Source organism: Plectrocnemia conspersa, unplaced genomic scaffold, assembly GCF_051122295.1.
Source record: "Plectrocnemia conspersa isolate PC_06_02 unplaced genomic scaffold, ASM5112229v1 ptg000005l, whole genome shotgun sequence".
Lineage (NCBI taxonomy): Eukaryota > Metazoa > Arthropoda > Insecta > Trichoptera > Polycentropodidae > Plectrocnemia > Plectrocnemia conspersa.
Window position 1 is genome coordinate 27,850,549 of NW_028277169.1, and position 26,473 is coordinate 27,877,021.

General features: G+C 29.7%; 1 protein-coding gene across 1 annotated transcript in view; it reads left to right on the top strand.

Annotated features, from left to right (window-relative positions):
• Positions 1-26,473, top strand: part of IP3K2 (Inositol 1,4,5-triphosphate kinase 2) — a 129,897-nt gene that overhangs the window by 9,604 nt on the left and 93,820 nt on the right. The window contains exon 2 of the mRNA XM_088187192.1: positions 9,474-10,281. Within this exon, the coding sequence (XP_088043318.1) occupies positions 9,474-10,281 (808 nt within the window). The remainder of the gene's footprint in view (positions 1-9,473; positions 10,282-26,473) is intronic.

The following is a 26,473-nucleotide window of genomic DNA, read 5'->3' on the forward strand; positions in this document are numbered from 1 at the left end:
CCGGTGCATTGCAATCATCCACCATCTCCTTTTTCTCCATTTGGCTTTAATTTTTTTTGTGTTTAAAACACGCACGTAGTTATAATACGCGAGGTTGAGAAGCGTGCACGCGTATGAAATTCCCGGCTACGCCTGCGACCTTGACCGACTTCGGTCGAACTTCCACTAGGACAACTTTCGGAGAGTGAAGTGCGGGTATAACACTTTGAATATAAGTGTTTTAGGGCTATGTTTGATTTCCCGTTCAACTTTGATAGTATAATTATTTGAGGTTTGAAATATGTGAGATTTAACTAAAATATATTAAACTATGTATTACAACGGCTCGTTAATTCAATGCATTTAAATAAATGGCAGAGATTGAAAACCACTGGCACGGTCCATCACTTGCGATGTGGGCCTTCCCGTTATAATAACAGGATTCGCAATTTATAAATTGCATCTCGGATGCTGCGACAATTTATCAATTAAAATAAAAACTATACCTGTCCCAGATTATTTATTAGATTTAACCGCCTGCTTTAACCATCTCCGGGTACACATTTGACTGACAAATTTTACCATAATTGAGACGTTTAATGTGTGACATACTATGGAGTTTTCTTCACTTTTCTTCAATTTTACAAAGGCTTACGATTATTTATATGAGGTTCAAACTATGGCATTAAATCGCTTAGGTGCGATAGCGACATTCAAACAATGGCACGCGAGCCGGATTGAGGATAAGCGCGAAATAATGGCATCTAAAGAAAAAAGTGGAAATTGTCGGTAATCAGATGTGTCTAGTGTGAATAAGGACGCTTTCTTCTCGATGTTTATACAATATAATCTGAGATATCAATGTAATTGTCATAAAAATATTAGTTCTTAGTATTCTTAGAGATTGTTTAGAGTCGAGTATAGTAATTCTATTCGCGGTTTAAATAAAGATAAAGTAGGTAAAGTTTTTCCAATTCCTAAAAATGGTTCCATCACGAAACAGATGTTGTTGAAACAGAGTCATTTTGTGGTATACGGTTATATCAAAGAATGCAAACGGTACATTAATCACATTCTATAAATAATCTCCAGTAACAGCTATTTAGTTCAATTCAGTAAAAAATAAAGAAACTACATTATAATTTCATGTTAGTTAACTGTTATATTACATTAAATTGTCTAATTTAATATAGATGGCATACTCTTGCTATTTCAATATTAAGTTTAAACTATTTATATAGTACCGTTATAAATTATTTTTGACACATTTAGGGTTAATTTATGTAAGGTGACCAGACGTCCTCCTCAAAAATGTTGTCCTCCTTTTGTGCTTCTTTGTCCTCCTCGATCAAAAATGTCCGAGGTAACCTTTTTTATTAGTATCCTTTGACATTTCAAAAATATGGTGGATGTTCTTAGCGATACACGAATACACAATACAGTATCCTCATTTCGTGACGCTTACCGATTAAAAGCGGGAGACGAGGACGATTTTGTTTTGTACTGCGATGTTGATATTTTGATCTGTTGTCGTAAATATATACTATTCAGAGCAGGAATCTACTTCATCACTTCAATACAATTGACCGATAACCGTAACCGTAATTGTACTTGAATAGTCTGTACGTATGCATAATTTCAATTCTACCCTCTGTCTGTTTACTTTTTTCTCACATCGTCTCAGGAACCAATTGTAAAAATGTCGTATATTATTATATAAAAAACACGTTTTTTACGTCTAGTGGATTGCGAAAATATGTATAATAATAATAATGTTCCGATACGAAAAAGGGCGGAATGTAGAATTTAATATGATAGATTTTTAGAATGAAGTTGCATTTTTATATGACTCTTGAAATCCTTCGTATAAAATATAATAATTGCCGTTTTGTTAGTAATGCAGCTGCATTTCAATAATTCTTTGTTTAAATTGCGTTCCCATCGGGTGTCTTTGTTAAAACATATTAATGCATATTTGTGTTATAATTATTTATTTTCGTAACTTCAGTGTTATTTGTTCACGAATTTTATAACGTTACTCTTGTAGTGAGTTGTCTTATTATGAATGGCACGGGTTGAAAAAGTTTTATTCTTAAAATATATTTATTAAGATCGATACAATTTTTTTTCTGTATTTAAAAACAATGATATTTATGTTTTAGTCATAGTCAAACATATTTTACAGCATTTAATATTTCGCTAGGATTAAGCTTCATTACTAATTTTTGACCTAACGATTCAATAATTTGATTTTAATGTAAAGTTATGTTCAGAATAAAAAAATTTGGTCAGTTAATAAATTAGTAACAATCATTCTCATTACTCTCCCAACAACCCAAGATGGGTTTTCATCTCCTCCAATAATGTTCTTTGTTTTTTCTGGTCCTGTGCCGGGTTACTCCAGTTGTTATAATTGGTCAATAAATCGTTTTACGAGTATATGCAACATTTGTTTTAAAAATAAATTTCAAATAGAATTTATGAATACATTATTGTGAATTCTTTATTTACTACTCAAATGTGTTTAAATGTGATATTTTTTTGCTGCATTTCAAGCGTAACCTTCACTTTTACTCTTCTTCACGAATCTTGGTCACGTTCCCAATGACCTGTCGCAACTCTTTCAATTGCGATAGTATCCACAAGTAACCTAGCGGTCTGGTCACCGCATAACGGTTTCGCATTCGAGTCACTTCGCATAGTTCGCTGAATTATTCTCAAACAGTCTTCCGCTTGTCTTCTTTTACACCACTAAAGTTTTTTTATCTTGAAAACATTTTGTGAAAGTTCTCGCGGTAATCTACTCACACAGGTATCGTATGGTTCGTAATAGAGCCATTGTCGTCGGTTTTGCGATCTTGAAAAAAATATATATATACATATAATAAGATTATTTCGACAGACGAAAGCGCGGCGTCGCGTGGGAAGTATGAAAATTAATTTATTTTTCAAGGGAAACGCGCGCGACCCACCGATTGTGAAACTGTGGCTAATTGTTGACCCGAGCGTTTTATCGCCCGTGGGAAAAATCTGCTAAAGGCTGGCGAACTCTACCGCAATGTTAGCAGCGGTATTGCACTGGGAAATATTATATTGTTGTTAATTGTGGCTCGAAAAAATTCGGTTATTTTTATGCAGAACCTGGCAGTTTTGTAATTACAAATTATTTTTAAATAATGACTTGTGCAATAATTTTATGTACATATCAAAGTCGTATCAAAATCTATCGAACTCTAGTGGTAGGAAAGTGCTATAGAATATACAAAACCCTTGAGAAAATGCTTGAAGTCAAACGTTCCTTTCAGTCCTCGATCCTTTAATTAACCTTAAGAAATCCAAAGGCATGTAAATCATGCCCAAAATGGTATAATCATTGCAGTCTAAAGGCATCTATATCATGCCTAATATATTTTTTATTTTTTGAAACCATTTTAAATGATTTGATAATAAAATATTTTATTTCATTAGTTACCCAGAGATACCTCTATAAATATATCACAATATATGTCTAAGAATAATTCGGACTTATTTTGATAAACAGCTAAATAAAATAATATACATAGCAACTAGTGGTATTATAGAAACCACAAACCACGTGACTAAAAGTTAACATCATTTAAAAAAAAAGAAAATGTGATATTTTATTCTTTTATACGCTTATTTACTATATTTAGATAAGAAAATGTTGATTCTAGACGTCACATATTTTATTTCTGTAAGCGAAGTTTCATGATTAAAACCATACTTTATGCACGTATAGTAGCGTGTAAAATATGGTATATATATTTTATAAATCTATATACATGTATATATATATTTCTAATTAGTTACGTTTATTAAAGTATTATACATAAAACATCTATGATATTTTTTTATATATTGTACGTTTATTTTAATATTATAAATAATTTTACAAACATACTAATTATGTATGTATATTTACCTTACATGTTACTGGTTTATAACCATTTAACATTTTTTATTAGCCACAATTTGATAAAAAATAAGAATATAAAATAAAATGTAAGTGGTTAAAATGTAAGGAAAAATATAAGAAAAAAAACAATAAATTAAATGATAATTTGAGTACATTATATTGCAGATCTGGAATCATTGATATATTGTCCTTAGCTTCTGAAGCATTTTGTGCTTGAAATAAAAATTAAGGTTGGTTTTATCGTAGTCACCGATTTTGCAAAATATTTTCTGGCATGAAAATGAGTGTTCTTTAATTTTTGATATTTAAAGGCTGTTATGCATTTTTTTTATTTTGAATGACTTAAAATTTAGAAAAAAATTGTGTCACTCCACACTGGACGATCATATGTTAAAATAAGTCTAATTCATTTTTTATTATTTTTTACTTTATTTTTTATAGTTAGCGTGCTCTTTTTATTAAATATCGGTCTAATACCCGCAATGGCGGCAAGCCCTTTAGTGCGAAGTTGCAAAATATGTAAATTTTGAAGTCTTTGTTTTACATTTTATGATACTGCCTATTAAACTCGTGTATTACCACTAATAGACAGTAATTACATTGAATATTATTATTTTTATGCACTGCTAAAACACAATAACATGGAAATAATCAATGATTTAATGTGTTTGTGGAATAATTCGTCGTGGCATATTCTTTTAATTACTTCTTCAAGTTTTTTTTATGATCATTGAGTTGTGTGATCATATTTATTTTTTAATATGTCCTAATGATATTTTTTACATGTTTCCTTATGTTATGAATTATTTTCTATAAGTAATAATTTTATTTAATATTTCTTTACTGCATTGATCAAATTGATAAAAAAAACATTGCTGTATATTTTTTGTGTTAGTTGCAGTTTAAATTTGAGCTCATGTGCTTTTTCATTACTTTATTGATGATGTGAATACCTTCCATTTCGGAATATAAGAAGCACCCCCAGATCATTTGACTCTCTGGATTTCGTACAGTTGCCTGAAAACAGTTTTTGTTTTCAATCCTATCTAAACGCATAAATAAGATTCAATCTAAAACAGTCGATTAGCCAATTTCATCCGTGTTAGACGCATTTTTGGACAATAATGGCGTTTAACTGCTTGCACCTCATATTCCTTAAGCACACCACAGGTTGAACACATTTATTTATCTTTTATCAATTTTTTTACAAATACTCAAATACATCAGTAGTCTCACTATATCTTTACCAAGGGTAGTTATGTTTACCATTAACACGATTTTATTACTTAAAAATAAAAATTTGAACTATTGATTTTATATAATATACATAAAGCCTATTTGTCTTATCAATGAATGATATTATCGCATTTTTACTCAAATTAAATTATATTTATATCATAATTTTTATGATTTATAGAAGTCGTGCGTTTTTTTAGCGCTACTGTATATCGATTTTAGATTAAAAATACCTCTATGTTAAATGCACTACATAAACCACTCAAATATAAGTATTTTGATCTATTGGTGCCTTTCCTTTTGATACCTTCTGCTACGTTTACTGACCTACATAATCTATAAAAGGAGAATGAAATTAAATTAAAACTGGCAAATCAATGGTTTCTACTGCAGGTATTGTTTGTACTTTGATTTAATTACTTTTTACTTTTCAAATATATTTAAAGTATTATTAAATGTAAATCAGAAGGACCGTTGAACTTTCTAGTGGATTTTTAGGAAACTTATTATTTTATTCTTTCACTCAGTCTTCCACTGCTATTTTAATGGTTTTAATATTATACATTTTGTATGATATATTTATACAAATTCACGGTTACTTTTTTATTACATGACCTGTATCACCACATATATTAACTGTATTTATTTTGGAGTGCGATTTGCATGGTTTCAATTGGATAGAATATAACCATCAGGTTATTTTACTAATTTATATTTATGACCCAAAACCACACGCAATAATAAAATCTCCATTACATTTTATGGTGTGTTTTTGTGCAACATGTATTTAAAAAATATTTTTAATATTATGTTATGGTTATTTTATTGTTAAAAATAATGTAATAAATGTAACATGCTAATTAAAAATGTAGTTAAAATTTTCACTGTATGTACATATATATATTCTAATTAATTTATAATACAAAAAAATAGTGCGCAAATTCAATAATTAATGTATAATATCATAAATAACACTCGAATGATTAAAATAGAATTTTAACATTTTTCTAACCGTTGACCCGTAGAAAAGATGTTATGTATTACACTTAGTTACGTCTAACTTGGAGATCAAAGGTCTGTTAATCTTATTTATTTTAATAATCGACCGTATCTTATAATGATTTATTTTATTATGATCATTACGTTTTATTTCATTTTAATTAATTTATTCTAACAATAATCGATCATGCAATTCAACAATGTCGATAATAGTCGTTAATGATTTATTTATTAAATTTGTTTACACGTGCTTCAAATAAGCATTAAAGTGTATAGAAAAATAATACTTTAGGATATTGATTGATATTTTCATCCTTAAATGGTAACATAATTACATGCTCTACATCTATAACTTGCGGTCAATACCACAATTCTGGATGAAATTAATACGTGACGTTTTATATTGCCAGTATGACATTTTTATAATTGTAACTTGTCGCTTTTGGTATTACATATTAGACATATTCGTATTTTTTTAAAATGTGAATAACATGAGTAAAGCCATATGGAGACAGAGGTAAACAATTTAGAGAGCTATTACTACATGCAGTCATATCCATGTGTGGTTGTGGATCATTGTATTTTTTATTGACACCTTTTTTTAGTACACCATATGTTCAAAAATGATCATCTAGTTTAATTGCAAATGTATATATGCAGAATAAAAATAGGTTTTTATGTCTATTACATATATATTTTTTTAATTAAATGGTACAGATTGCCTATTTGGATAATTTAGATATACTTATTTTACGTCACACCAAAAATTATTTCATACAACTTAACTGTATTAAAACTTTCTTTGCCAATTCATTTAATGAAATTGCTGTTGTTTTAGATGAAAGATTATATATTTTCCAACATTATAGTTCATCTTTTTTACAATAGCCAATGTCTAATATTTCAATTTTCCCAATATTTTTGTCAAAATATGTGACATTTCTGAAAAGATTTGCAAATAAATAGCTATTTTTGTAATTTGAACAACCTGACAAACATTTTTCAACGCGATTGCCATATAATTTCCGATTTTTTTCAAACAAAATTGGCCGCTAGAGCAGATTGCGAACGGCTGTTTTAATGGCAATCTCGAATGCACGTATTTTCTTTTCTCAATGCATTTGCGACAAATAATTTTAATCTTTTTGCTTCATGGCGGGTACTTTGACTTGATCTGCAGAAAAGTTTTCTCATGGTGGTGTCCCATTTTAACATAGAAGACCCTTTTTTGTTTTAGACATTTAAATCTCGTCTTTATTTATGATTTGCCAAGACTGGCTTTGTCACCAACTTTGTACAATTTAATATGATAATATTTGGATTCAATTGATAAATTTGGCAACTCCTTCAAAAATACATTTTAATTATAGAAATATTTCGATAAACCATCGCATGTCTATCACATTAGGATTTTATTTAATTACGATGAGACACAGCGTTCATGGTCATCTTTTTTGTCAAGCAAAAACCTCAGTTTGGTCGATCTGGACTACGGTCTTAGCATACTGAAGTCCATTACTTCTCCAGGATCAGATTAGATTATGAAAGGATGCAAGTCTGGTCTTTTGAACTCTTTTCGTTTATATTTAATTTAATTTTGAGATCCTTCTGTTTTCCAGGGTTGTAGAAATGCTTTTGCCAATCTGTAAATTTCCATTAACCTAATGCTTTTTACTAACTTTGTTTCGATTCACTGTACTCTCATGTACAAGTGATTTCAAAAAGGCGTTTGAGAAAATCGACCACGATTTACTTGGAATTTTTTTGGAATTGTAATTTTAAGAAGGTTTTATTAAGTTGTTCCTAAATTACTTTTACATTTTTAGAACGATATAATGCATGTATTGGAGTTAGGGTTCTTAAATATTTGTAGTTTTTAACTATTCGGATATTAAATAAAAATTGGATGAAGTATTCGAATATAGTCTTAATTATTCTCGGTTTTGACTGATATTCATTTATTTAATAAATTAGTGCAAAAATCAATTAATCGCCTATTCTAATATTAATTAATTAAAAATATAATTATTGCTTAATAATAATTATTTTAATTAATTATTAATAACTCTAATAATATCAGCTGTGATTGAATTAATTGAGTAAAATTGATGGAACAATTTAAATACATAATTCTATAGAATTTATTGTTTATACAATAGCTATTAATATTTAGAACAAAATCGCTATTTTGTTTTGTGTAGACTTGCATATAAATTAAATCGCGATCGAATTATTGAACGTCTTGGGACAACAAATAATAAAACGTAACACGAATTTTACAAAAATTTGCGACGCACACCTGTTTTTAGATAAACGTTAAACGATAATAAAATATTGGACTTTCCAACATTTTATTTCGTTCGACAAAAAAAATTCTGCGAATTTCGGTCATAGTATATACAGCTGATAAACATTATATTCACAAACATTTTTCGGAAGCGTAAAAGCATTTTTTTTGTTGAGAAGAAGCGTTTCATTGTTTCGCATTTTGAAACAACAAAGGACCATGGATTTTGGAGCGTATAAATAAATATTATACGGAATTCGATCAATTATTCGAATATTCATATAGTTAAAAATCTTAATTAAACCCTTATTAAAGAACCGTAATGATCCAGCTTGGGCTTATTGCTGTTTCTACTGTTCATTAATGACATAGAGACATTTTTGCACTGCTGACGACTTGAGAATTTTCAAGGGATTTTATATCGGATTTCATAATTTTTATATTATTATATACCTCACATAAGTTATCATTTTTTATCTTAGTTAAATATTAATGACTTTTTTATAGAGGAAAAGTTAGTAAAAACCTTTTTGCAAGTATAGAATCAAAAGATATGCATATTGTCTTATCTAATTGTGAAAAAAGTTCTGCTTAGTAATATCTTCCGCCATATCGTTAATTCTGTGTGACACTGTATTTGGGAAAGGAAGATTTTCTCTTCAAACATGTAGTGAATAACATCTTTGATGCATGGCTTTATTATTTGTTTTCAAAAATATATAGACAACTGGCGTTAAAATAGTTATATTCGCCTATTTATATAATGGAGTTTCGTGCGGAATCAAAACACAAATTATTAATCGCTGCTTATTTTTCGTTTACGTTATTTTTCTCTAATGATCCTAGAGGCTCTCAAAATATATATAAAAAAATAAAATCGATGTAACGTGCTACACTCTCTGCAATCGGGCCGCGACTGATTTGCGAATCGGGCGCGCACTCTTTCGCAACCGATCGTTTCGATTCACCGCCGCCTATTGGCTCTGATCGCTATCTAACTACCATTATTAATCGGAGGTGTGTTCATCGTTGCAGTTGGAGCATGAGCGGAGCGCCAGACCTGCGCCAGGCGCTGCGGGAAAAGGCCGCGGGGCATAGCTCCTTCTACCGGAGGCTGAGGGCTGCCGCGGCGCCCCCGGCAAAGCACCAGATGACCAACCCGACCACCTTGGCACCTAGTCCACCTCCCATCTGCGACGAATGCATAGACCGACCCAGAAGCAGGGACTCTGCTGTAGATCTAGACGACGCATCGAATCCTTCCATCTTAACAGATGCTCTACGAAACCTATCAGACGATAAATGCTACGACTCCGGAGGCGAAAACTCTTTCGACGATCCTTCGTCCAGCCCTTACGACAAGAGAGAGTATTGCGAAGAGCACTGCTGCTACCACATCCGCAGCAAGATGATCCTAGAAGCCCAATACGTTGAATATCCATTCGAAGACAAATGCTGCGAAGAGACCGACAATTTCACCGCAGATCCAGGCAGGAGACCTTCAGCTTTCAGCTGGGATGGCGACGAAAGCTCTAGAGTGCGTAAAGTGCGCACCCCATCAGTAGTGATCAGTGATTATTCAGACGATATACACGCTGGAATAACGGTAGAAGAATTAGAATACTTCAGAAGTCACGTAAACAACTCTCCGTCGAGTGGTAGATCGTCGTGCAGCAATTTAGACAGCAGATGCGGAAGTCAACTGAGCGTCTTAGATTTGGAAGAGAACAGCAGATGCGGAAGCCACCTCAGCGTCTTAGACCTTGATGACTCCAAATCTCCATCTGTGAGCGATTGCGAAGACGAAGACAGCGGAGTCGAGAGGCATCAAGCGCCTAAAAAGGTATTTATATATTTTTTTTAATGACCGAGATTATTGTTGTTTTTAAGTCATACATATGTATGTTATGTGGCAATGAAATTGTGCTGTAAGTGGGTCGAAGATGAATATAATGCAGTTGTATTATGAATACGTAATTTGCTCTTCAAAGGTTGTAGTGTGTATCAAGCGAACGGTGCTATAGATCACACCTGTCTCTACAAATATAATATCGATTTAAGATTAAATTATATTTTTTTCAGATATAAACATTCTGGACTTAAAAATATATAGAGATTAGCATACTATATTTTTTATCAAATATTTTTTTTACTTAAAAATACTAATTTACTTAAAAAAATATATTATAAGATATACAAATCGTGTATGTTATTATTTTTTATATTGAACACTAATTCAGTTATATATTATTAAAGATATACAATATATTTTTATTAAAAAAATAGCAGTTCAATTAAAAATATTTATTATCTACATATGTGTTAATAGTAGATTTTTTGAATTTTTTTTTAAGGAAAATCTTTTTTTTATTTTTTTATTGAATTCTTAATCTATAATGTTATAGCAATAAATAAAAGTAATACGGAACTGAGTCGTTATTCGATAACTGTGAAAAATTGTAAAATGACGCAAATCGATACGCGGTGGAATTAATGATTATGCGCTTTTTTAGATTATGTTATGATTTCACAAGAACATTTATGACATTATGACTTTGATTACATAAAAGCGATAAGAATATAAATTAAGCTCGAAGTAGAGTAAGGTTTCAATTATTCAATTTGTGCAAATTGTTTCAAGCGTTTTAAAATGAAATATTTTGATACGTAAAATAACTTTATTACTTCCCTATAAACTGTATTCAAAGTTCATTTTTATTTGTTATGTTATTTAATAACATTTTTAGCTCTTTAGATTTTAAAAAAGGAGTTTTGTTTTGTGTAGAAATAACAACGACAGTTATCGTGTCTTAAAAAACGCATAAATGGCGAAAATGTAAAAAAAAAGTTTTTATTTAATAGTGAAAATAAAAGAAAATTTAGTTGAGATATATATGCCAATATGATTAAAATTACAACAGTTATCATGTTTTAAAAAATACGCATTAATTAGAAAATGGTAAAAAACATTTTTTAATTTAAATTTATATTTTAAAACATTTTTGACCTTTTCACTTTTTCCTCTAAGTTTTTTTAACTAATAAAACTATGCGTAGTTATCCGAATTCTTCGGTACTATATGAAGTATTTTTCTATTGTTTTCTTTTAATGTTCATCTGTGAGCAAGGCCACCAAGAGCAAACCCGGGCCATTGGAAAACTATGATTCCGGGCCTCATGACAAAAATTGCATTTTATATATTTTTTTACCATCGTAATATAATTTCTTAAATAATTAAAAATAGGTACGAGTAAACCCTTGCGACATATTTTCTGAAATCATATTTTATGCGAAATATTTTAATTAGGCATTAAAAATATATACTTATAATATTTTTCTGAAAATAAGTCGTGTTTTTTTCCTGCTCAGTGTTGCTATATAGTGAACTTTTAGTCTAGGTCAATAGCAATTAAATCGTGCCATCGCGGTGAAGACGCTCGATTATTAAACGCTTATATTAGGACTTTTTATGACAATATTACGAGTGAGAATCGAATAAAGTACATCTAAACCGAATTTTGGCCAATTGTGGATTATTTTTAAAACACAGTAATATTGAAATGCAAATAAACTATGGAGAAATATGTGAGATGCGATGTCTGTATGTACTCATTCTTCCGCTTATTTTTCCCTGAGAGATGAGTTGGCTTAGTTTGTATTTTTGACTTCACCTAATGAAATTAGTTTTAAGACTTTCATAGGTTTTCCGTCAACTGTCAAATTGAGCTTCATAGACATTTTAGAGCAGCCTATCAGTAAAATTATATTTTCGCTAGTATAAATATAAATCTACTAGTGAAAATATAACTTCACCAAAAAATACACATTTACTGTAACATTTATTCATCGGATGTAATTTATTTTTCACAGGTAAAAATATATATTTACTGGTGAAAATATATTCCGATATGATTTTATTGAAATAACATATCTCAAAAAATATTTTCGTGATAGATGCAGATATGCAAGCACATGAAATTATTTATTTTTCTGCAATAAATCTAGTTGTCAAATTACCGATAATACAATCTATACAACATTGAATTTATATAATTCAGCTTTTGTTGTTGTAGATTTTTATTTATTTATTTCCTTCTTCTTAGGTATTTGTTTTGAATTTTCAGATCGAATACCTAAATTTACTGCTACTAATTTACATTCATTGAACATTTACTCTCATGTCTAATATTTTTTCAACGTTCAAAAAGCAATAAAGTCAACAATAAGTTGCAAACAAATTTTAACACAAACAGAGCCGCGTAAAAAAACTAAAATCTGTCCCTTTGAATAATATTGTGAATTGTGAAGGTATTATCTAGAAATTAGTTGTTTTTGAAGGCAATGTTCCGCTCCTTTTATTTCTTGTGTGTATAAAAAGGGCTTAAGGAACTAAGTCTAGTTCAGGCTCATTATTTGAGTTCGGTTTTACATTTTTTTATGAATATATTCTTGCTATGATTTTTCTAGAATCTCGGCAGGCCTTTCTGTGAGATTAGGAAAATCTAGGAAAACATTGAAAAATACTAAAGCTTAACAACACTAGAATTTTTTTTAAAAAACACGCAGGCAGAATTCACATTATTCCAAAACTACTGATGCCTTTTGCTTGTGACGTCATAACAAACCTCCGGGTTAACTCCGTTTAGGCATTTATATGGATGTTGTTTATACACCGAATCATATGATAAAAATAAGACTTTAAAATAATTAATTCATAATAACTATCTGGCAAAGTCAATATGAAAAAAACAGCCGACAACTGTCAGCTGTTTTTTAAGGCATTTTTGATGTTAGATATTTGTTGATGTTGTTTGAGAACGATTTTTAAATATTTTGAATTGTCTTATTTTGAAACAAAATGGCGGATTAGGATTAGGATAGTATATAAACTCGAGATATTTACAAGATCAAGAATAATAAATAAAATATTCCGTAATCAGATGCTTTAGAAACATTTCCTGAATTTTGTATCTTTACTTTCGATTTTGAATTAAAATTATTTAATTTCGTAATATTTTTATGTTTTTTTTAATATTAATAAATAATATAGAATTATATTTAAACGTTATATGCAGTATAGGTAATACAAATTTTAATTAATATAATTTAAAAGCTTTTAAGTTTTATATGATTTTTTTTTTCCTTTTAGTCACATTTTAGTATCTTATCGTAAGATTTATTCTGTAATATTATCAAGGATGAATAAATATAGATTTTTTTTGTATTTAAAAAAGCAGTATTTAATTGAAATGATTATTATAACAACATAATTGCGTATGTTACAATTAATTGTCAACATTGAAAGCGTTGCTCAATACTTTACGCGTTATCTCGCGCAATACCGACGATAATACCAAAACTGGAGTTTATTCATATAGCACACACACATGGCTGTTTCTATAACCACACGATAAATCGGACATTCATTAATCGTTGTATACTTATTTGCGATTACACTATCTATCCAATATCTACGTGTATCGATAATCCCCGCAATGAACGCGTTGACCGCGTGTCAAAGCTTTATTGAAAAAAAATCTTATTTACTTTATTATTATTGTTAAGGCACTCAGACAGTGTCGTAAACTGTTATCAGTCTCCGAGTACGTCATAATTTTATAACCAGTGTTACAGTGACGGTGGAGAAATTCGATATCGCTTACTCTGGCAGCTTCTTTCTCCATTGATATGACAACACATCACATCAGTCGCACGTCCATTGCATCCTACTATCTAAGTAGCAGAGTTCATGTATTGTGTTTATATATAATAATAAACTTATTTCAACTTATATATTAAGAGACTGGAAAAAATGTATGAAATGGAACTTATGAATACAATATATGTTGTTTCTGAATTTTCGTTCGTTGCTTCTGATTGTTATACAGAGCAATTATAATAAAAGTAATTAAAAATGTTTTGTTAATCGCATTTTTAACCAGAAACACGTCCAATCCTATTGACCTCAATGATAAAATCCGATAGTGTGTCAGATAATTAATAAAAAGTATATAATGTAGTCGAAAACTTATTTCACATAAAATCAATGTTATTAGAAATAATTTGGCATACTCCACTTCTGATGAAAACACTAAATAATGCTGTATAAGAAAATATGACATAAAAAACTAAAATACCTAGGAACCAATGCTACTGAAAGCAATACTACAAAATGTCTAATATTTTTAATTGCATCTAATAGGACTACATAAAATTATAAATGTGAGCAAAAATTAAGTTTAATCCGAGCCCTCTATTTATAGTTCTTTATTGTTTACTTTACACTATTGGTTGAAAATTATTTGGGTGAAAAAAATACATTTTTATAAATATTTTATTAAAATATCATATCTCCAAATTATTGAGTACTCATAAAAATTATCTCAGATTAAAATGTCAGCTTTAGTGTCATCGAAAGCAACAATGAAAATGCCTAATATTTTTCCTTGCATAACAATCAAAAGTGAAAAGGGTTTTGTTTATTCTGTATAGTTCTAGTTTACACTAATCAAGGTATTTTTTAATACTTTGTTATAATAAACTGTAAATTAGTTAATTCCACTTTTGCTTAAAAATAACTTGGGTGATAAAAAGCCACATATTTACACATATCTTATGAAAAATTATATATCTCTAATTTATCGAGTACTTATAAAAATTATTTCAGATAAATTTGCTTGTTTTAATGTCATTAAAAATATCATTGAAAATTCCTAATATTTTTTTCTTGCATATCAATCAAAAAAGAAACTGAATGAATTTGTAGATAAATTTGGTTGGGAAAAGAGTTTTGTTTATTTTGTATAGTTCTATAAAATATTTCTAGTTTACAGTAATCAAGGTTTTTCTTAATATTTTGTTATAATAAAATATAAATTAGTTAATTCCATTTTTGGTTGAAAATTACTTATGTGATAAAAAGCCATATATTCTATGAAAATTTAATATCTTTAAAATACCTAAGTACTCATAAAAATAATTTCAAGATAATTTGACAGTTTTAGTGTCATTAAAAGTATCATTGAAAATGCCTAATATTTGTTCCTGTGTATCAATCAACGTAACTGCAGGAATTTGTAGATAAACTTCTGAAAAATTTGGTTGTGAAAAGTTTACTAGTATTTATTTATTTGTTGTCACTGTAAATTGGTTAATTCCACTTTTGATTAATAATTACTTGAGTGAGAAAAATCCACATGGCTTCTACCGTTTTCATCTCTAAATAGCAATGAATCAAGAAAAGCATTTCAATATGATTGTTACTGAAAGAAATGTCTCAAAATAACTCACCACCATTTTTCTGTACCACACAGATAAAAAATCTGTATTTGGCTGATTTAATGAATATCTTGCCTGTGAAAATAATTAGATTGATATTAAAGATCTTAATGTAACAGTTATGAAGTTTATAAGCCAATTTACATTTGATCTTTTATTTCACGTATAAACTATTAAAATATATGCAGAATTTATTTTTTTATTAAGACAAGCTATAGTAAATTTGTGCAAAAAGTATAACGTAAAATATAAATTGTTGCTAGTTATGATTTCATTGTATTTTTTGCTTCTGTTAGAATTGATGAACTATGATTATTTATGGCTTTGAATTAATGTATGATAATATTCCACAGTAGCATATTTTTTGCTTGCTGTAAGATTTTTTAGTTAAGGAATTCTTTTGTATTGTGTATATTTTAACTAATGGTTATTTGCATTATAATTTTATCCATACGAACTCTTCAGACATTAAAAACATAATATATCAAGTAATTATATATTTATTAATTAATAAAACTTTTAACTTAAAAACTTTTACTTTTGCATATTATATAAACCTATACCTTCGTACAATATTATCTAAATCGTTCTTAATAATATATTATACAAAATATTAAATTATCATAAAAATAATCTTAAGAAAATTTGCCAACTTTAGTGTGTTTAAAATCAGTCCAAAAAAATAAACAGAATGAGTTTGTAGATGAATTTTCAAAGAAGAAGAAACAGAAGGAAATTATAGATAATTTTTTAGATTTTTTAATTTTCAAATTCCAGGTCTCGCGTATGTAGATTAGCATTGACTAGGCATAGTACTTTACGAATTTAATTCTGGTCTGAAGATGTAAGTGCTTGTTTGTGAAATTTCAAATTTTATAAGCTGGTTTTTAATAATTTCGATGCGGACTTTAATCTCTTCGTTGGGGCTCATTTCTTCATTTATTAATTACCCAACTACCCAGGTATTTGAAATGATTTACCGTCTCAATCTGTCTAATGATAAGCTTACTGAGGGGTTTGCTTATATCGATCTTATGTTTTATCGATTTTATTTATACTATCCAGGGATTTTTCAAGGTCGATAACGGTGCCGTGTCATCTGCATAGCGAGTATTGTTAATTGTCTCCCCGCCGATTTTATTTATTTTTGTCCCTAAATTTGCTTTCGGAGTATAAATTGAAAAGAGTAGGATAAATATAAAAGTCTTACATCTCTGTCATCTAGTCCGATAATACTTAGGCCGTCTCAGGCGATCGAATGCTTTCTCAAAATCTATGAAGTCAATGTAAACAGGCTTACGAACGTATATAGTTTTTTTATCTTATAAATATTTATATAAATAATTGAATGCTAAAAATTATTTTATAATTTTTTCGTGAAAATGCATCATCATCATTCTAAGTGTGCTATGACGTTCTTGTACATATTCTTATCTAGCATTTTAATACATTTATTATATGAAGACGATTTAGAAATACTTAAGAGACTGTTTGCTTTCGTAGTTTATGATTCAGATAATTGTCTCGCTTCGCGCGTAATTTATCTATATAATTAAGAAAGAGCATATTTTTAGAAATGTTAAACACTTAGGTGGCTACCTCGCTCGGCACCTGACAAAAATTGATTCGTCAAATAGGTGAATGGAAAATCGATTCGAAACACGTAAATCTGACGTAACCGATGAGCTAAAGATGCCTGAAAATATATTAAACAGGATTTTTTTATAAAATGCGTCTTCCGGTTTTGAGAAGATGACCTTTTTCTTTATTTTTTTCCACATCTATACGAAATCAATATTGAATCATATTTTTTAAGCAACATGTTTGAACGAATCAGTTTGAAGTGTATTGTACTATTGAATGAATAAATAATTAAAAGACACTTATCTTCGAACATTTCGAACTTTGCGTCGTAAATCATTTTAATAACTTAAGAGCGTTCAATAATTATGTATTTTATGTTGTGATCCTAAATACATTTTTAATTATTTATTATATATATAAGTATATATAGATATATATGTATACAATAATGTATTTTTATTTAGTTAATAATTTATTAATAATGATTAGAGTATAAAACTGTAAGATGAGCACGCTAGTGTCTTACATCCGAAAGATTAGAATCACATATGAACCTTTGTGTTTTTAATTTTATATCGTGTCTGAGAGATCGGAATTAGTTATTTTTATATAATTATAAGTTCGATTGATCATCATAGATTTTTCTAGATTTTCCTGTTCTCGCGGATAAATATCGTGATGATATATTCAACTTGTACATATTATATCTTCATAGAAAACATTATACAATATTTAAATCATTTAAAAATTTTATTAACCACGAGCATTTCTCAATATTTAATGAATATATAAATTTATTAACTTCCGTAAATTAATTTACGTACTTACGGAAACAAATCGCTTGCATGTTAGTTTATTTATAGCTATACAATCGACTCCTACAAAGCCTCTTTTTCAATATTGTCCTTTGAGCATTGAATTCAAATTACCCGCATAGCTCACACACGTTTCATTGTTTTGGTACAAACACAGAGGTCGATAACCATTGCGTATCATTTAAAAAAAAACAATGGCAATTTCAAGGTTTATTGATTCATTTCCACATAAATTAATGATTTGAATTTAATTTTTGTATTATGATTATTGCACGATCGGGTGTTGAAAAGTCGTTGAGCGGTCACTATTTAACCCTTTAACTGCCACGATAAAATTATCAAAAAGTAAAGGGTTTATGTGCTATATATTGACGATTTATTTATGTTTGTTTATTTTTATTATTTTACGCTTCGACCGCCGACAGCCGATCCTCGCGCTTTTCGCATTAAAAAAAATATAATTCTGCAATAAAGTCATTGTTTGATTGTTGCAGATTGAATGTCCACAATGATAAGAATGACCCGTTCGAGTCCCCCAGGCTCGGCTGTCGGCGGTGGGACTCGCGGGTGATTTGTGTTCCGAAGAAGATGAAGAATATGAAGAACTTCCGTTGTGGAGATGAAGAACTGCTCTACCTTACGTCGGGCGATAAAAGAAGATGATTATCCAAATATAGAAGCCAAAATATTTTATTTAATCGATGTTATTGTGTTAGAAATCCAAAGAAAAACAAGTCATTTGTATATAGTAAATATTTGCTAGTTATAATATTTATAAATTATTTAAATTGGTGGAGGAATATATTGCTTTAAAAATCAGTTAATTCCAAATATTTTTGCGAATAATTGTGACTTAAGTTGTTTTTACAAAAAAATAAACATCTCATTGATTTGTGATTATAAGTATAACTCATAGGCAGCATTTTTAAGAAAAGTATTTATGTATCAGTATTTTTAAGAATTTATTGGTATATGGAAATTAAGATCATTACGATGGTTAATATTTTTGTTAATTATTTGTGAAGTATATTTTTTTTTAAAACCGATTCATTTTTGGTAGTTCTTGATTTATTAATGTATAGTATTTAAAATGTCTTTAATGCTTATGCATGTTAATTTTCAGCGGTATTCGTACAAAAGTTTTTATTAAAGATATTACTGATAATATAAATTTATTAATATTATTTATAAGAACGGAATAGCGTACTCCGTAACGTCTCAGACTAGTAACTCTGAGGTTGCGGGTTCGAGCCCCGGCAGCGACACATAAAAAATGCGCTATTAAAAAAACTGGTCCCAGCTGCAGTGACATCTATTAGTTATAAATTATATTACACATAATAATTTATAATTTTTAATATAGATGTCATCGATTCCTAGACTTTAAGTCTAATGATTAATACTTACTTGTAGGTATTCATTATATCTGATTGACACACTCAGTTGATACATATTTACCCTGTTGTAACGCATTACGGCTTACGCCTGTCAGGTTACAACGGTAGATTTAATAAAAAATACGGATTAGGTAATTTCGAAATGAATGTCGTTTTTTTAATAAAGCAAAAAAAGCAGTCGGTAGGCGCAAGGTTGTTATCGAGAGTCGATTTCGCACATTTTCGTGTTGTAGAAGTATTTGAGTTTTGATCCAGCTCATCACAATAAATGTTTGCTTTTATTGTTTTGCCATATTTACGAGTTTCGTAATGCACAATCCCTTTGCAATCTTACCATACGCACAAAATACAATAAATAAAATTGATATAACATGCAATTTTGTATAAATTGTGGTAAAAATTCTGTCATCGTCATTTTTTTAATATCATAATATAGTCTAGAAATGCACTAATACAAATATAACAAAATACATACTCAGGTATATAGTGGCTAAAGCAAGACTGCCTAAGAATACATTCATTCGGAATTACCTTATATAAATACTGAACTAACATTAAATGTGCTATATTTAAACGTGACATATTTATTTTAGTGAACATGTATAAAAATAGTTATAAGATGGATAACATTTTAAGAACCATATTTGAAAGTAAACCATAAAATCGTAATCTTATAATATTAAAAATACACATATGTCTCCTTTTAAACTCGCGACTATAAAAATTTAAATGAATTCGGGCTGTTTTGTACGCCCTTATCTCTCACTCGCTCTCGTCACTTAACACGCGAGCGAGTGAAAGGGTAAGTATTTCACCGTACGCGTTTGCTAAAAACCCTTTTTATGAAATGTCTATTTATTACTTTTAATTGAATTTAAATATGTATTTTTACATTAGATAATAAGTACAAAAATGTTTGTCAAAAATAATTTGAATAAATTTCAGATAAGCTATTAAAAAAATATCAACTCAGTAACATGTTTTTGCTTTAGCAATAAAAATATGTTTGCAAGGCTATTCTTAAATATGATACTTTCAAAAAAGCCTTATTTATTTTTGTTAAATTATTAAAATTAAAAATGTGTAATTTGCTTAATTTTTTATTTCATTTGCAATGTTTTTAATCATTATTATTATTTTTAAATATCATTTAATAAAATGAGTTAACATACAGCATCATTTGCCCAAAGGTTCAATTAGTGTGTGAAAGCTTAAACTATATAAAATACAGCAGGGAAAGGAGGATATGTCTTAATTCATGAATCGCTTATAGAAGCGTTGTAAATTATGTCACAATTGCATTTCCCATATTTAAAAAATTTGGTTCTCTTTTGACATACTTTTATTTAACCTTTTGCACTAGCGATATTTTAGCTTATTCGAATTGCACTCAATTTTATTATTACTATATTTTGATTTGATGCTGTTGTGATGGTTAACGGTTTATCCGTAGTTGAGCCCATTTATTAACCATTCAAACGCGGCTTCAGCGTGTTCTCTTGTACACTTTGTTAATACAATTCAACTCCGAGGTCAGTACGGACGTCACTACTTCGCAGCTGGTTGGTGGGAACAAGTGATTTGCGCCTTAGCTCTTGTCATGACACCACCGCAAGCTCTAAAACTACGTATAAATATCTAGACACCTTCTGCATGCCACATGAAATCCTGATGGCATGCCTTCCTGGTCGAATTGAAGGTCGAAGTCTTGCAAACTGGCAACAAAAAAAAACGCCAACGTAGAAATATCTGTTCTAAAAAAAATGTATCAACATAACAAGGAGCTCAAATTTACTCTTTCAATTAGAGTCACATGTTTTTCCATATAATCTGAGTTACTTGGTTCCATTCATCAAATGTTTATGGCGAATCAAATGATTATTATCATAATTCTAATTTTTTCAACAAGTCTCTTTTCGTTTTTTTTCTAATAGTTCGATCATTGCTAAATTTGTAAAATGGGCGAAAGTATTCTTGTTTAAAAAACTTATGTTAAAAAACATTATTAGATAATAAATGTTTAATATATTTATTATATATTTAGATATACAATCTTAATTGGCAATTGATGTCTTTGTCTAATAAATACTTCCTTTGATTTTATTTTTAGTAGCTCGATCCATTGTTGTACAGATGAATGAAAGTATTATTTTTTCAAAAGCCTAAAATTAAAATATATTTATGTTAAAAAACATAACTCCAATTCGATGAATTGCTAATGAATGTTATATATATTTTTTTAGTATTATATACAACCTCAATTGATGTTTCTATTTATATATTCAATTAATGTTTCTATTTATATATTTTAATAGCACAGTAAGCCATTATATTTCAGTATAAAAATAGTATGTGTAGTACCTGCTTTAATTAAATTTGTTATTTTAATTAATTGTTAAAATTGTGTATTATATAAACATAATCTTTATGAATCAGTATTAGTGAAATTGCTGTGAAGCACATTCCTGTCGTATTGTTATATTAAAATGTGTACAATAAATAAATGTTATTGAATAATATTACTGTATTTTATTTTTTTATTAGAAAAACACGATCTATGAAGCTAAAGGGTTAATATCGCAAAATCTTTGTCGGCTTTTGCAAAATGTCATAAGGCATAAAAATGATACTTCAGAATACGAACACCACTTGTGTGACTATTCTAGAATTCGTCGCCATCGATTATAAATAAGAATTCGTTATGGTGTGACATTTATATAAACCGATCTAGGAAAATACATAAGGATATTCAAAACGATTTTTTTAAACAAAATCAAGTACCACTAATTATTTTTTAATTATTTAATTTTATATAAAAAAAAAATATAATAACGATATTTGTTAGAAGAATATACTATCGAAAATATAATTAATCCCTTTTGGTGCCCTAAAATATTCAAAGATGTCAGTAAGGGCCCATACGCACTGTCGGCTAGCCGCCGGCGACTAGCCGCCAGTGCTATAAAAGCATGGGTTTAGATGAGTGCATTCGCACGAGGAGCGACTTTCGAGGCGACTTATACATCATTCACAAAAAATGGCTTCGACACAGAAACGCTCATCGTAGAAATTGAATCCCGAATCGTTTACAATAATTTTATATGAATATTGATAACGAAAAAAAAATATTGTGAAATAATATGTATAATTATTTTATATTATTTCGTGCTTCTCAATTTAAATTAATTTTATTAACATAATACAGATACATTTATAATTGCATTTGGGAAACAAAAAGCGTTTCATACAGGGAAATTCAATATTATATTGAAAATAAAATAATATTTTTTTCTCTTTAAAATTAATATTGCAATTTCTTCGCGAATGTACTACCCGACCTCGAGTCGCTCGGCTTAGCCGCCTAGCCTAGCTACCTGCGTTTTTGAGCCGGCGGTCCCTAGTCGCCGGCGGCTAGCCGACAGTGCGTATGGGCCCTAAGAGTATGTTGAAGACCCCGATAAGCATGTGATATTATAATTTGACCACGTGGCCATGATGCAGCGCTCGACATGCGTGTTAAATGCTATAGGACGCCTACGCGCATACTGAAATTGAACCGAGTTATTCGTTCTATCTCAATTTGCGAACCACCATGTCATTATCTCTCTCACTCTCGTCACTTAACACGCGAGAGAGCGAAAGGGGAAGTATCCCACCGCTCGCGCTCGAAAGAGCAGCTCCGACTTCGGTTCCTTTGACTCGGAAAATATGCCGACAATGTTTGGAAGCGCTCGAAGCTGGCCAAGTCAACTGAATTACCCCCCCTTTACCTCCCGTTCTCGGTAACCTCGGACAACTTCCGAGAGATTTTAGAGCAGGCAGAACCGAACTCGACCGAAGTAACCCACTATATTCTCCGTCCTTGGCCAACCTTGGCCAACTTCCAGAGAGTGTAATGCAGGCATTACAATTAAGTCGAATATATTTTTAGCGTATATTTTAATACCCATAATCGTATAAAAAATAATAGCCATAAAACCAGGGCTATGGTGTAGGAGTCGGAGTCGAAAAAATTTAATTTCTTTCCCCATTTTACATATTTCTACATCTATATCTATATAAAAAGAGAAATAAAATCATGTTTTCAATAAATCGGATTATTTTATTAATAAATTTAGGATGTAAAGATTGCTAAAATATAACGAGATTGTGTATTAATATTGATGAAAATCCGGTTTATAAGGTTTTGGATTTATTAGGTGCTGTGAGGCTTAAATATTCTTTAAATCGATTCGGTTGGTCGACGAGAAAATAATCTTCTCGTCAACCGACCTTAAGAGTCAGCTGATCCGGTTTCTACCAAATGCATCATAACTCTGCTTATTTGGACAGCTGACATACGCCGCTCACTGACCTGGCTTTGGGATCGATGCTCTTTCTGACCCGGGCAACTAAGAACACTTCCTCTCTTTGGTGTCGACACAGATTGTTCGGCATCAGCTCGTAAGAGGATGTCATGAAACCGTCTACCATTTTCTACGACTCACTGGATTTGGCTACAGCTTTAACGTAATGCGAAGCAATAAATAGATTTAAGTCGTATTTTATATTCGCTTTTATTACAATTTTTTTTATTATTTTTAAAATGCCGTAGGGATGTAAAAATCGGTTGCAGCAATGTACAGAGTGGATGAAAAAAATGTTCCTAAGAAACATTACAGTTTTCTTCGAAATGTATAAGAAAGCATTGTCTTAGTGCAATATTTCCCTTTCTCGATTTGCATAGACATGTATTTTATGGTTAGAGTCTCTTTCAAATAATCTGAGACTATATTTCATTGTCCGTTCTAAATCCAATAATGCACAATGAATCACGCCCTGTATATTATTAAAAGTTGAATCTTTGTAACATAGCACAAATTTATACTATTGCACAAATTGTACTGCCGTATTGCAAACTGTCATTTATAAATAATTACATTACCGTATAAAATTTATCTTACTGATCTTTAAACAAAATAAACATAAAGTAACTGCGTCTATTTTTGCTTCTAAAAGCATCAACGTATAACATCTTTACTATTATGTTCTAAGCCGGACTTGGAAACCTCACATAAGTTTTCTTTTGAGTTAACTTATCTGTTTATGGAACTTGTATGTGCTTATGTGTACTTTCTCCAACATATGTGCTGAATATATTTTACGCAAGTTACTCGTGTGCTTAATGCATTAACTCAAGAAATATACAGTTGAAAAATACTATAATTATAATCTAGAAATATTATTTTATCTGATGGTTAAAATTATAATGATTAATTGACCCACATGTGATGTGCAACTCTAACAAAAGATTCACACGCCAGTGTTAATAGCTGAGAGGTGATAAATTAACCATTTTTATTACTAATTGCTGGCATTGTCTAAGTGCAGTTTTTTTGTCATACACACGATAATTGGTTGATTTTGCTGTGACGTCAAAACAACAAACGCTTGGCTTCAATCATCATTAAAATGATCAGACAGTTTCTTTGAGATAACGCTTCATTCAATTACAAAATAACGAATAAAAACGCTGAAGAAATTACGCAAACAATTTATGCGTTTAATATGATTTAAACCGATCATACTTATTTTGAAAGGCTTGTATTTATATTTGAACGTATTACGTTACATAAAAAACGTAAAAAATATAATAAATGTGCAATACAGTGCGATGAGATAGAAATGTCCAATTGCTATTTACTTTCAGATATGTCACTCTTGTTTTAAAGTGTCTTTATCACTAAATACACACATGAAATTTCAAAATACTGCTTAATAATAAAAGATATAGTTATTTAGGTTTTGAAGTGGCATCTTAAATCGCGTTGTTTGTATATTACAGTCGCTCCAATTTGTAGAAGGTGTATGTGTGTAAAAATAGAAGGTGTTTAGGTAATTTTCCATAATTAAACCGATTGTAAACACGGACGATTGTACGATTGTTACGCTGGCCGAGCGTTTACCCAAAGCAAGCACTAAAAACAGGTGTGCAAGGTTACCGGGATTATCGTGATTCGTTCAAACAAAACGGAAATCCATTTGGCATTTATCACAACAATATAAATAGAGCCCTAAACATTAAATTATCTAAACTGTCCCGTTATATCAAGGCTTGCCAAACACACCACACGCCTAGCTTAACCTAAATAAACACTAGTGTACTTGGCGATAAAACATCAAATGTTGTGCCGTTTAACTGACGTTTAATTTTACATAAAATAGCTTAATTTTCAAGGGTTCTATCGGCAGAGGTGGCCGTGAGGTTGTCGCCAAGTGGTTCAAAATATAGTTTGAAATACAATTCTGGTTATGCGTGAATATTATGTATCATTGTTTGCGGTTGATAAGTCATGTTATAGCTGGATTTGATTACAGCTTGTTTGTTGCATATCAATCTCATCACGTTGGATTTATCTGAAACGTAAATATAACACATGCAGTAAAAAATATTTATCTTTAATTTTACATAATTTTAGAAAAAAATATAGATAGTAAAATAACACCAATTCTAACCCATTCTATAAATGTATGATTTCAAGGCCATTAACTAATCGTAATGGACACGGAATAATATTAATTTTACTGCTTTTCTTTTCTAATAAAATATATATTTTTATTTTATATATCGACGTTTTTATTCAGGTATACCTGATAAAACGCATTTTTTAATGTGTCATATTATTCTTCAAGTATTTTATTGGTAGTAATGTTTTATTTACAAGGATTTTAATATCATAATTAGATTTAAAATACTTGAATTAAAAATATATGATTAGTTTGGCATTATTTACGTCATCCTGTATTAAATGTCGTTGTAGTGATTCTTCTCGAAAATTTCTCGAAAAAATATCAAATAAAGTAATATTATTTCTCGAGAAATTTTATAAAGCATTTTTTATTACGTAAAATTAAATTTCTACAAATATTTATATATCACTGCCCTTTTTATAACGCTGCATAAGTAAAGGCAGGTTCATGC